We start from the raw sequence: 13,948 nt of genomic DNA, 5'->3' as shown, positions 1-13,948 counted from the left end.
ATTCTTAGTTCTTATAGAAAGTAAAACTTCCTGAGCAATAATGTCATTATTAATAATACTTCTCCTAACAATGAAGTCTGCTTGTTCTTGACCTATGATTTTCGGGAAGATACTCTTAAATTTGTTTGCAATAACCTTCATGACCAACTTGTACAATACAGAGCAAAGGCTGATAGGCTGATTGATAGAAATTTTTTGAGTTCAAGATTTTGGGAATTAACACAATAAGTGTGTTATTGAACTCTGGTTTAATAGTTTCTCCCTCAAAAACCCTCTTGACCCACTCATAAATAGCACCCCCAATATTATCCCATTGGTTCTGAAAGAAAGTTGCATGAAAACTATAACTACCCGGAGCTTTCAAAGGCATCATGTCGAAAAGAGCAATCCTTATTTCTTTATTCGTAACATTTCTCCCAAAAAAATCAACATCTTTAGGATTAAGGCTTGGAAAATCACTAAGAGGTAAAATCCCTAAAGGGCCTAGTTTCTCTCCATTAAGATTTTGGAAAAAATTAATCGCTTAGGTCTTAAAAACCTCAGGATCAAAAATCCAATCTCAATCAATATTACACAATGTAATGATTTTATTGAAATTCCTTCTCTGAACTATGCGTCTATGAAAGTAGGTAATATTACGGTTTCTCAAATTTAACCACTCGTACCTTGATTTTTGCTTCTAGAGCATCTTTTCATAATGAAGAATATTTTCAAGCTTATCTCTGACCATCACTTCCTGATGAATAAGAGAATTAGACCTCGAAAGGTCCAATGCATGCTATATTTTAGAAAGCTTATGTATTAACTGCCTCTTCTATTGATTTATATGACCATAAACACAATTGTTCCATCTTTTGAGCTTATCAATAAACCCAACTATCACACTAGTCATATTACCATCGAAGCTCTAATTATCCTTAACAAAATCAGAGAAATTTTGGTGATGCATCTAGCTAGCTAAAAACCGGAAGGGGCGATTAAGAGTATATCTAACTTTATGGCAAAAATTTAAAAGAAGTGGTCAAAGATCAGATTTAATTCTAGAAAGATCAGAAATCGAAACGTTGGGAAAGGATTTCATCCAAGCATCGTTTCCCACTACCCTATCCAGTTTTTCAAAGAGGTTACCACGATTAGGGGTGAGCAAAACTCGATTCGACTCGAAAAAATAGAAAAAAATTCGAATTTCGAGTTAAACGAATCGAGTTATTCGAGTCAACTCAAATTTTTTTCGAATTTCAAGTTCGAATTGAGTTGAGTTTTCGAATTCGAATAACTCGAATAATTCAAATAATTCGAATATCAAACTATAATATTTTATATTTTTACCCCAAACTTCTAAACCTTTCTACTTTCCCTCAAAACTTTTACTCTTTCCCACTTTCTCCCAAAACTTTTACTCCCTTTCCATCCCAACCCCCCAATCTATCCAAAATCCATTTCCCACCAAAATTTTACTATCCCATTTACTTTTCTCAAAATTTTACTCCCAAAAACCCTCAAAACTTTTTATTTTCCCCCAAAATTTTTACTCCCTCCCACTTTCCCCCTAAAATTTTTACTTCCTTCCCATCCCACCTACCCAAACCCACCCCCCTCAATTTTTTTAATATTTTCCCTCTAAAATTTTACTCCCCCTATTTATTTACTTTCCCTCAAACTTTTAATCCCCAAAACTTTTTATTTTCCCCCTAAACTTTTACTTCTTACCCTTTACTCTCAAATAAAAAATCAAAATTATCCAAAAAAATCACTAAACATAAATAGTAATAATTTTTTTATATCTACTATTTATATTATTAAATTAAATTTCACATTTTATATTATTTATATTATTGAATTGTTTAGTCATATTGAATATTTATATTAAAATTGAATTATTAATTATGCTATTAAATATTCATGTTAAAATTTTATATTAGTATCAATTTCACATTTTATCTTTAAAATAATTTTTATTAAAAAAATCACATTTTTACATTTAATATATTTTTTAATTCCAAAATATATAATGACAAGAATTTGAAGATAATTAAAACAACTAAGCAAGCAAAGAAGGTAACCCGTATATAAAAGTTTAATAAATAAATTATGAGGTGATGAAAGTTAATAAAAAATTTGTCTTAATAAAAAATTTGATTAAGGTGGACAAATTTTTTTACGATGAGTGACAGTGGTTACAAGGACCCAAAATTATTTTTTAAAATTTAACTCAAACAAATATATTCGATTCGATTCGATTCGGATTCCATCTCATTCAACTCGATTCGAGAAAATTTCAAATCAAATTAGGATGATAAAATATGATTCGTCAACTCGATTAACTCGAAATTTTTTCATTTGATTCGATTCGATTCGATCGAACGCTCACCCCTAACCACGATGCCTCGTAAAAAGGACCTTGAAAACCCAGATCATGCAATTGAGCTTTATCCATAAATTCACAAAAAAACTGGCATCTGCGACCTTTAACATGACCATATTTTTTATCATCTGAACAGTGGATGGCGTTAAAATATCCAATGCCCATCCAATGATCATACCCAATTGGAACTGAACGGCCTAAATCATTCCACAAAATTTTCCTTTTCTGTTTGTCAGGGCTCCCATACACAAAAGCAACAAAGATCGGATGATGATGCAGATTAGAGCAAATACAAGCCAAAATGAATTGAGGATGATTGCCTACAACCTCCAAATCAATCAAAATTTTCCATCCAATCTAGATACTTCCAGAAAATCTAACTACTTCCACACGATGAGATTTGTCCCAACCTAACTTAGCAATGATTGTGTCAGTTTTAGCCCCACTAATTTTTGGTTCAAGAAGGCTAACTATATCAGGCTTATGCTGATTGTTATACTCACGAAAAGCCCACAAATATTTATCAGACATACACCATTGCACATTCCAAGATAAAATAGACAAATTCATGATAAAAATTAAAAAAGAAATAAAAAAACTTATCTTATTAACGGTCGGTAGAAGAAAACTCCGATCGCTCTCATTTTTGCGGCGACAAATCCATAGTATATTTCCTATCAATTTCAGATGTAATAAGCTCCATTACCCTCTTCATAGAATCAGCAAATGGAACCCGAATATTTTTAGAATTTTTGAACTGATTACCTGGCCCTTTTAAGGTTTTATTAAGTTTCCAACCACCTTTTGGACCCGAGTCACTTTAGCATTCAGTCCCTTAATAACTTCCCTAGGTAATTTAATTCCAGTCAGAGGATCACTGCCCCCCGTCTCCTCGTTCACAGACTCCAGAATATTGTTATTTTTAAACATAACTGCCGAATGGTTTTTGGCCTCCAAAACTCCTTCCTTTACCGCTACATTAACAAAAGAACTCTCCTCAAATGTAGGATTAAAGTGCACTACATGTTCTGCTTGCTTTTGTAAAGAAAAAGGAGGGTCCACCTTTACTTGGTTTGCATCAACAACATTCTGTGAATTTGAAACTAAAGGAAAAAAAGAGACAGAATTACCTGAATTTAGAGGTCGAATATTTTCTCTAGCACTAGGCATGGAAAGTGCAAAGCACTTGAAGGCTTAGAAAGATCTGCTACAACTTCTTTTAAAACCTGGGCCTCTTGCTGCAGCCCAAAGCAAAAATTGCTAAAGGCCTGCTGGTTACTAGTAGAAGAAGTTATTATTTAATAGCCAAAGAAGCCTACAGAACCAAGCTCGTTTTAATCCCACCCATGATATGGACATTCACGAGATTAGTGGCCTTAGGGTCATAGGCCTGACCCTTTTAATGTTTCCCCATCGGTAGGCCGAGATTAAATTTTTTAGAGCAATCATTAGCAGATTTTTTACCCATTGAAGATTTTTCTTGAGGACTAATTAAAATAGCTTTCCCTTTTTTCTTCAAATCTCTCTAAGTTTTCTTATTGATTTCCTCCTCCGTTGCAATCATCTCCAAGTCTATTAGTGATTGATAACATGATCCTATATTTTTCTCCCCTTTAAAATTGTTTCCCTTTTTGATCCCATCCAAGGTGCCACACTTGGTCTTCAACTCCACCAGCATCTAGGGACCATAGTCTCTTTCTCCAACCACTGCAGGAATTACAGAATTTATTTCTGACGTCTCACCCTTCTCTTTCGCCCCTGGGGATTGTGCGAACTGATGGATAAGTTTCCTTGGCGTGTCCATAGCAACCACAATTAAAGCAAACCACAGGTAGGTTTTTGTACTCGATCCTTTGAGGGCTACCATTGTTGAGAATCTTAGAGATTAATGGTCGCCTTAAATTGACATAAACTACCATGCGAGCGTAACAACCTCGCGGTCTGTTACCTGTGTTAAAGTCTAATTTTGTTACTTTACCTATCATTCCCCCAATCTTCGTAAGAATCTGTTTTTTGTATAAATGATTGGGAAGACCAGGAAAACGTATCTATGCGAGGACCATATTAGGGTAAGGTAAACTAGGATTGAAATCGATCGTCCAGGGTTGGACGGTTAGGTAATGACCAAAAATAACTCACGGACCCTAAGATAGAATCTTGTCATAGTCGTCAGTGCTCTGAAATTTTGCAAGAAAGTAACCATTCTCAATATCCATTAATTGAAAAGGCTTAGACAGTCTCCAAATCCCATGTAATCTATTATGCAGAGTCATGATACCAAGGTTTCGTCCCAACATTTTGAGTACCACAGAGGTTAACATTTCCTTTTCCAAAAGCTGATATACTCTCTCCAAGAAATCAATGGAAGGAACACCATCAACAAAAGATTTCTTGACATTCTGCTTTGTGAGAGAGAAATTATCAGCAAAAAATTGACCATCACTTGTATTATTTTGAACAATAGTTTCTTTCCCCACTAGCATATCCTTCCATGACATAGAAGGCATTGGTTATGGCTCTACAACCATCACATCTTCAGGAATCATGTCCGACTCCTTAAATCGAACCTTCTTTGTATTAGAATCCTCAAGAAGAGAATCACCTTCTTCATTCCTGTCTGCAGTAGAAACCGAAGAAGACGAGAGCATTTTTTTTCTTTTCCAAAAATCTTTAAATGTGCATAATATGTATAATTTAATGCTTTTGAATATTATAAATTACTATTAATTACTAATTTATCTCTTAATCCAAGTTGCATAAAGAAATACTTAAATAATTGTCATTTTTGTTATATTATCGATCCATCTCATAGGAAAAACGACAAATTAATTATTATATATATAGATATTTATAATTATTTACTATTAATATTTCAATAATTAAATTATTAAATTTATTAATATAATATATAAATGTAAATATTTCCTTTTTATTTTCTTTCATATACTTAGGCAATAATTTATAATTACTTTTTGCTTAAATATGGATGTTTTATCTTAAATGGAGGAAACAACAACGTAATTTTTGCACATTTCCTTGCATAAACATAACTTGTAGTTTTAATGAAAATTATGTAAGTTTATAATATTAAAAACCGTTTAGATGTGGGATAACCAATAATGTCATTTCAAAGAAAACCTTACTTTTGTATATATGATTTCGAAAAGGGAATATTTTAACTTACAAATTTTGAGTAACATTGGTTAATATAAAAATTTACAGTTTAATAATTTATAAGTGAAAAATTAATAAAAATCAATAATTTAATAATTTATGTGCAACATGTTAGTAAAATTCAATATGCTTTAAATTTTTGTGAAGCATATACTTGATATTTATATATATTGCAAAACAAACACAAGTATTATATAAATTATTTTAAAAGATCTGAATAACATGATTTCAAGCATTCCAGTAACGAAAATTGACTATTAAATGGCATTCTTTTGCTGTATGCTTCAAATATGCAGACACTATATTTTTTTAATTTAAGCCATCCTGCTTTTGTTACCACCCGTGGTCGTGGCGCAATGGTAGTCTTCAGTTCAGAAGGTTGCAGGTTCGATTCACGTCGAGTTCATTATTCCCGGTCTCTTTTTTCGAATCCCGAACCGTTGAGAACCCTGAAAGTGGGCTCGGGTCGAAATGACACCATGTTACAAAGAAGAAGTTGCTTTTTTTGTTTTTGGAAGGTCAAGTCTCAATGAATTAGAAACATTCAATTTAAACCAAAACCAAAACCAAAACCAAAACCAAAACCAAAACCTTGTAATTATTCTTAATTGAATTTATTCTTCAAATACGATAACTAAATGAACATCCCAGACCCATTCTCTTTATCATATCACAACGCTCGTCTCCTCCAAGAAAGCCTCAAATCCAATGACCTCTTAGCCGGGAAATTGGTCCACGCCCGAGTTATCAAATCTGGGCTTCACTTTAGTGTCATCTTACTCAACAATCTCATGAATTTTTACTCCAGAACTGGGTGCTTTTCCGATGCTCAGTTATTGTTCGACGAAATGCCTGTCAAAACTATTTTCACGTGGAATACCCTTTTATCATCTTATTCCAGACGGGCTAAAATGTCTGAAGCTACTGAAATTTTTCGTAAGATACCGGATCGTGATTCTGTTTCCTGGAGCACGATTATTATGGGGTACAATCAGATGGGTCGTTTTCAAAGTGCCATAAAATTGTTTGATAAAATGATTAAGGAACGAGTAATACCAACGCAATACACGATTACTAGTGTTCTTGCATCATGCGCTGCTATTAAAGCTTTAGATATTGGTCGAGAGGTACATTCTCTCGTCGTCAAGTTTGGGCTTAGTAGTTATGTTAGTGTAGTTAACTCTTTGTTAAATATGTATGCTAAGTCTGGTGATCCAATGATGACAAGAGTTATTTTTGATAGGATGGAATATAGGAACACATCGAGTTGGAATGTTATGATTTCGTTGCATATGCAGCATGGACGAGTTGATCTTGCACGTGGACAATTTGAAAGGATGAGTGAAAGAGATATAGTGACATGGAATTCGATGATTGCAGGTTACAATCAACTTGGGCATGATTTTGATACTTTATGTACATTTAGTAATATGCTGAGGGATTCTTTGTTGCTTCCTGATAAATTCACGTTTATTAATGCGTTATCAGCTTGTGCCAACCTTGAGATGTTGAAACTTGGGAAACAAATCCATGCTCGTATTGCTAGCACCAACTTCAATACATATGGGCCAGTAGGAAATGCCTTGATCTCAATGTATGCAAAGTCAGGTGGGGTTCAAATTGCTCAAAAGATTGTAGAGCAGAGTGGGATTTCACGCCTTGATATTATTGCATTTACATCTTTGCTGGATGGATATGTTAAGCTTGGAGATTTAAAACCAGCTAGGCAGATATTTGACTCACTGAAAGACCGTGATGTAGTTGCTTGGACTGCCATGATTGTTGGATACTTGCAGAATGGCTTGAATACTGATGCAGTGGAGCTTTTTAGGTTAATGGTCAGAGATGGTCCTAAACCAAATAACTTCACTCTGGCAGCTATGTTGAGTGTCAGTTCAAGCTTGACTTCATTGAATCATGGCAAAGAAATTCATGCAATTGCAATAAGAACTGGTCAAGCATCCTTGGTTTCTGTGAACAATGCTCTAATTACGATGTATGCTAGAGTTGGAAGCATTAATTGTGCAAGGAAAGTATTCAATCGGATATACTGGTTCAGAGATATTGTATCTTGGACATCTATGATAATGGCTCTTGCTCAACACGGTCTTGGAGAAGAAGCCCTTGAGCATTTTGAAAAGTTGTTGGCAGCTGGAATTAAGCCTGACCATATAACATATGTAGGTGTACTCTCTGCTTGTACACATGTGGGGCTGGTTGAACAGGGTAGTAGGTATTATAATATGATGAAAGATTTTCACAAGATTGAACCTACGCTAAGCCATTATGCACTGATGGTTGACCTTCTTGGGCGAGCTGGATTGATACAAGAGGCATATGATTTTATTGAAAAAATGCCCATTGAACCAGATGTTGTAACTTGGGGTTCGCTCTTATCTTCTTGTAAGGTTTATAAGAATGTAGACCTTGGAAAGGTTGCAGCTGAAAGATTGCTCCTTATTGACCCTGACAACAGTGGGGCCTACTCAGCCCTAGCTAATTTGTATTCAGTTTGTGGAAAGTGGGACGATGCTGCAAAAATTCGCAAGTTAATGAAGGATGGAGGGGTAAAGAAAGAACAGGGAATAAGTTGGGTTCAGATAAAGAACAAATTCCATGTCTTCGGAGCTGAGGATGGGCTTCACCCACAGAAAGATGAAATCTACAAGATGATGGCAAAGATATGGGAAGATATAAAAAAGATGGGCTTTGTTCCAGACACTCAATCAGTGTTACATGACCTTGAGGAGGAAGTAAAGGAGCAGATGCTTAGACATCATAGTGAGAAATTGGCCATTGCTTTTGCACTAATAAGCACCCCAGAGAACACCACTTTGAGGATCATGAAAAACCTCAGAGTCTGTAATGATTGCCACTCTGCCATTAAATTTATATCCAAACTCTCTGGAAGAGAAATTATTGTAAGAGATGCTACCCGTTTTCACCATTTCAAGGATGGTTTCTGTTCTTGCCGTGACTATTGGTAGGTGACGGGTACAGCTGGAAACAACTGACTTATCACAAGGTACATTGTCAAAGAGATTGATCCTTGCATTGAAAATTAGCAACTCTCTCACTAGTGAGTTTCAACCTGATAGACTTGGCTCCACAGTTGTGCTTCTTGGCATCAAGGCATGATTGCATAGTTGACTAGGTTGGATTCTTGAAGCCTCTAGCATGTAAAACGCTAGGTCCACTTGCCTTCTCTATTTTAATGAAGGCTGAATAATCTATTCCTTCACTTGTATTATTTTGTGGTCTGGCACAGTCTGGATTCGGAAAGAAGTTTCAAATTTGTATATTATTAAAAGACTAAAAGAAATTATCATCATCAATGATATGTAACAATAATTAAAATAAATTATTTAAAAATTAAAAATTTAAAAAATAAATTTACATGCAATCATGTACCATTAGAAATTAGTATATATAAAAACACGAGTTTAAAAAAACTTTTGAATTAATAAGAATACCCAAATAATAATTTATTAGTATTCTTATGTGATAATAATAAAAGTAATATAAATTAATATGATAGTATATTAATGTAAAATTAATTAATTTGGTCAAATCTTTTAAAAGTTTTACTTAAAAAATAACATAATATATTATTAATTAATAAAATTATAAAACCATTTAATATAATAGGATAAATTAAAAATAATAAAAAATACAAGTTTTTGTAATTAAATGAATATAATTATATATATGATTTTATTTTAAATATGAAAATAATTAATAATGTTAAAATCAATTTTTTTATAATTAATAAAATTAAATGTATGAGATTAACATTATAAATAAAAAATAAAATCAATATATTAATAATCTAATCTATAATATATAAATTTATTTATTCTTAATTTATATTTCAAAACTCAAAAGAAAATAAATATATTTATAATTACATTAAATATTAAATATTTTATAAATAATAACCACATCTAATCAAATCGGTATGATTCAACACAAATTCCAACTCAACAATAGTATGACTCATATATATTTAAGAAATTAAGATAAAGAAAATCAATTAATTATAAATTAGGTATTATCTATGTTTCTCATATTTTTAAATCTATAGAATCAATAATATAATATAATATAATATAATATAATATAATATAATATAATATAATATAATATAATATAATATAATATAATAATGTTTTTAATTAAAGTACACTTACTATTTTAGATCAATTAACACTTAATTAGTGTTACAATTATATACCAATTAAAACTAATATTTAGCACTATAAAAATATGCATTGACAATGCATTTTCATTCATAATAACATCTAAAAAATTACTGGAAAAAAAATCATATTTTAGTATTATTTAATAAGTTTAGTTTCCATCACTAGTAAAGGTATGATTTTTCATTATTATTTAAGATGTTTAGTTACTATTATTTAATATTCAATAGTTTTACTATTATTTGACTTTAATAGTATTTACATAATTGTGAATGTTGCTTACCACTATGATGCAAAATATTATGTCAAAGGTAACAAAATATTAAAATAATGGTTCTTTGTAGTTTAAATTTTGACTAATATTTGAATGACAAGTTATTTTATCTAATTACTTAATATTTTACTATCTGTAATGACTTGTTTTTCGTTAGTATTGGAAAAGTGGTTTTAGGATCGAATTTTCTAAATTAACCTAGTCCGAAAAAATTAGTAGAGCAACTATGAGTTGAGTGATTTGCCGTAATTTGATACGTCAAATTAGGCTCTCCATTACACTAGAGGAGCTTTAATCTCAAGCAATTTAGATGTCTTTTCTTTACTTTAATTTAGATGTCTTTTCTTTACTTTTTGTCAAATTTTAGCTTTTTTTTTATTAAATGGTCTTTATTAGTTTTATGCCCTTTTGAGACCCAAAATGACCAAATGGTAACATGAGGGACCTAACGATGTGATTGAGTTGGTGTAGGAAGTCGATCATGACCCTGAGCTTGAGGAAATCATCATTAAGAGTGGGTATCGTGACACTAAGGTAATTGAAGTCTTGACACCACTGAAGGTGCTAAAGTGAAGAAAATTGAGGCTAACTCTAATGATATCGCGACACCGAGGATGGATATCATGACGTTGAGACCCCAAGACTCCTAATTTTCATACTATTTTGGGTATCGTGACACCAAAGCTTGGGTGTTACAATATTGCTTGTAATACCCCTTACCCGGTCTGGTCACTGGACTCGAGCAATAAGGTGCTATCAACAATATCAAACATTTACAAACAACTTCATATATCAAAATCTCAAATAGATATCAATTTATCACATGCAAGAAAGTAAATCATGTATTTCAATCAATTTCAAGTTAATATCGAGCCTACAAAAGATTAGAACTAAGAAGGAAACTATTAGGGATCAATTTGAAATTAAATAAAAAAGGTGGGAAAAATCTGCAGACAGGGGTCACACGGTGATGTCCCTTGACCGTGTGCGAGAGTTAAGCTTGTGTAAGATGGGTCACACAACTGTGTCATTGGGTCGTGTAACAAATTGTGACCATGTGCACCAAAATCACTTAAAAATTTCCAAACTACACGGCTGTGCCATAAGCCTGTGTTTGGCACACGACCGTGTGCCAAGTTGTGTGAACCTATAATTACTTTTCAAAACAAGTTTTCTACCATAATTCACTTAGACTACAAGCCATCCTTTTTGAACTAGAGTCAACCATTTCAAAAGCATTCAAAACAAGCCAATATCATCGTTTATAATCACCATCCTAAGTGCCCAACCAATATGCCAAAATTAGCACCTTATTTTACAATTCAAAACTAACCGATTAAATATATTCAACCATACCACTAAGCCTTCAAGGCACCTCAAAAATTTCCATCTTTCTAAGCACAACCAAAATAGCACCCAAATACTAATTCAATAAACATTGAATCACATATTCACTATTAGCAACTTAAGCACAAAATAACCATTAAATCAATCTCATGTTTTAAGCATCAAACTTACCAAAACATCTCTTAAACATAACCTAAGCGTATCACATATCATTCTATATCCAAGCATCAACAAAAAACATATTGCGATATTTCCTCATCCATAAGGATATTAGGCATATAACCCAAGTTGTAACAACGTGTTTTTAGTGGTGTTGAAAATTATGGTTTCAGGACCATAATTATGACAAGTGAGTCAATATTTTATTATTTATTTATTATTTATGGGTTATTACAATATCGTATTAAAATTTGGTTAGAAAATTTTAACGTTAAGATAGTTAATTAAGTAAAAAGGACTAAATCGTAAAAGCTGCATAAGTTAATTGCTATTAGTTAAAGGTGTTAAATGGATTTATAAATTTGACTTGATGGAATTAGTTGGTAATTAGACCATATTTGTATATAGTGGACAGTTTTGACTTGTTTATTAAAGAAATTTTCATTAATTTTATAAGGGTAAAATGATAAATAAGTAAATAATATGAAAAAAAAGGAAGAACTATCAACTTCTTCAATTATTTTTTATTCAACTGAAACACTATAGGAAGAAATCTTGAAGGTTCGGTTCATGTTCTTCTTTGCATGTAAGTGATTCTAACTTCTGTTTTTAGTGGTTTTTATGTTTTTGAAATCGTTTTAGCTTAATTTAGCTAACTCGGGGGTTAATTCATGAAACTATTAAATGTTTTATATTATTCCATTGATGAGTTTTAGGTGATTTTGAAGTTTGATGATATATTTTTAAGCTTGGTTGTTAAATAGGACTATTTTGTAAAGTAGTTTTTAGTGATTAATGTTAAAGGACTTAATTGTTTAAATGATAAAACTTCATGAAAATTTTGATAAATCATGATAAATATGGGCTTTATAGAGACCCTAGGAAATTCTTATAGCATGATTTGTGGTTAAATGTGATTAATTTGTAAGGTTCAGGTTTTGGGACTAAATTGCATAAAGGGTAAAAGGTTAGGGTAATTTTGAAAATTAATAATAAAAGGGCTTATAATCATAAGTTTGATCATTTAAGCTGTTTGAATTGATTAATTGAATGAAAATTATTATTTAGATCAAGAAACAAATTAATCGGACTCAAACTGTAGAAAAGCTAAGTTAGCGGAATAATCGTTGACATCGTATTCGTAACTGTTTTTGTCTAGGTAAGTTCGAATATTGATTAAGCTTATCAATTGCTATTTTCGGTAAAACGTTGATTAAAATTTGTGTTATGTATAGATTAAAATGATTGTTATGTGATAATTAGTGATTTAGATTAAATTATAATGTTAGCTAAATTGAAGGTTATGATTGAAAATGGAAAATTACATGGATAAGTACTTGTGATGAAATAATGTGTAAACAATTATATGTTTTGGATACGAAACGACCTGTTTGAACCTTGTGAGTGCTTAGGATACAAATGACATGTCATTAGGGTTATTATAGTTCCGTGTGCTAGTCTTGGATGTCCTACCGATGGCTGAGGTCCTTCATTTGTTATGGATTCTCCACAACTCGTGTGAGCAGCATCATGTAGCTTAACATCCCAACCTATAGCTCATGTGAGTAGGCTTATTTCATAGCTCGTGTGAGCATTTTCCAGTGTATCCAATGTTATTTCATCGTGGTTTATTGGGTATAAAAATGATATATGAAAGAGTTATATGAAATGGTTATATGGAAATAAATTTATGATATGGATTCTTGAAATGAAAATGTGTGATGTTGAAAGAAAATGATATGATTGAGTTATATATGCTATTTATGAATGTGATACGGTATGATATGGTTATAAGTTTCATATTTGTAAATTCACTAACCTTGTGAGGTTGTGGTGTGCATAGGAGACAAATGAGCTTACAAGCTATCTAATGAATTTTATGCATGGATTGTTTAGTTGAATTTTATTTGGTAAGTTTGATTTTAGGTTATATATGTGTAACACTCCGTACCCAAGACCATTTCCGGAGTCGAACACGAGGTGTTAACGGGCTTAATTCATTACTTAAACAGCTCATACAATTCATTTTAAAATTTTCTAGACAAGCTGGCTAACTACATCATAGTCGCTTTAAAAATCATATCTTGAGTTTCGAAACTCGAAATAAAATTCCGTAAATTTTTCCTGAAACTAGACTCATATATCTATCTAGTAAAATTTTTGTAAAATTTTTGGTCGGGCCAATTAGTACAGTTTATTAGTTAAATTATCCCCTATTTCAGGGTTCGACTACTCTGACCTCTGTGCATTACGAATCAAATATCTCCCTGTACAGGGCTTCAATGCCTATGCTGTTTGTCTTTAATAAAACTATACTCAATAATGAATCTGTACATATAAAGCATGACTTCTAATTATCTTTGTAAAATTTATGGTGAATTTCCAAAGTCAGAACAGGGGATCCAGAAATTGCTCTGGCCCTGTTTCACA

At 32.1% G+C, this 13,948-nt stretch overlaps 1 protein-coding gene across 2 annotated transcripts; it reads left to right on the top strand.

Moving 5' to 3' along the window:
* Nucleotides 1–5,979: 5,979 nt before the first annotated feature.
* Nucleotides 5,980–8,871, top strand: LOC107945516 (pentatricopeptide repeat-containing protein At2g22070). Of its 2 annotated transcripts, XM_016879562.2 has the most exons (2): nucleotides 5,980–6,919; nucleotides 7,028–8,871. In XM_016879562.2, the coding sequence occupies exons 1-2, from the start codon at nucleotides 6,178–6,180 to the stop codon at nucleotides 8,524–8,526; spliced, it is 2,241 nt and encodes a 746-aa protein (XP_016735051.2). In that variant the 5' UTR covers nucleotides 5,980–6,177; the 3' UTR covers nucleotides 8,527–8,871. The 2 variants fall into 2 exon arrangements, with proteins under 2 accessions (XP_016735051.2, XP_016735050.2); XM_016879561.2 differs by having other exon boundaries at nucleotides 5,980–8,871.
* The last annotated feature ends 5,077 nt before the right edge of the window (nucleotides 8,872–13,948 follow it).

Source organism: Gossypium hirsutum, chromosome A12 (genome assembly GCF_007990345.1).
Source record: "Gossypium hirsutum isolate 1008001.06 chromosome A12, Gossypium_hirsutum_v2.1, whole genome shotgun sequence".
NCBI lineage: Eukaryota > Viridiplantae > Streptophyta > Magnoliopsida > Malvales > Malvaceae > Gossypium > Gossypium hirsutum.
The sequence above is the reverse complement of the archived record's forward strand: the minus strand, read 5'-3'. Positions and strand labels throughout refer to the sequence as shown.

Excerpts from the sequence above, each read along its gene's own strand:
- LOC107945516 (XM_016879561.2), top strand. The coding sequence starts at position 6,178 with ATGAACATCCCAGACCCATTCTCTTTATCATATCACAACGCTCGTCTC.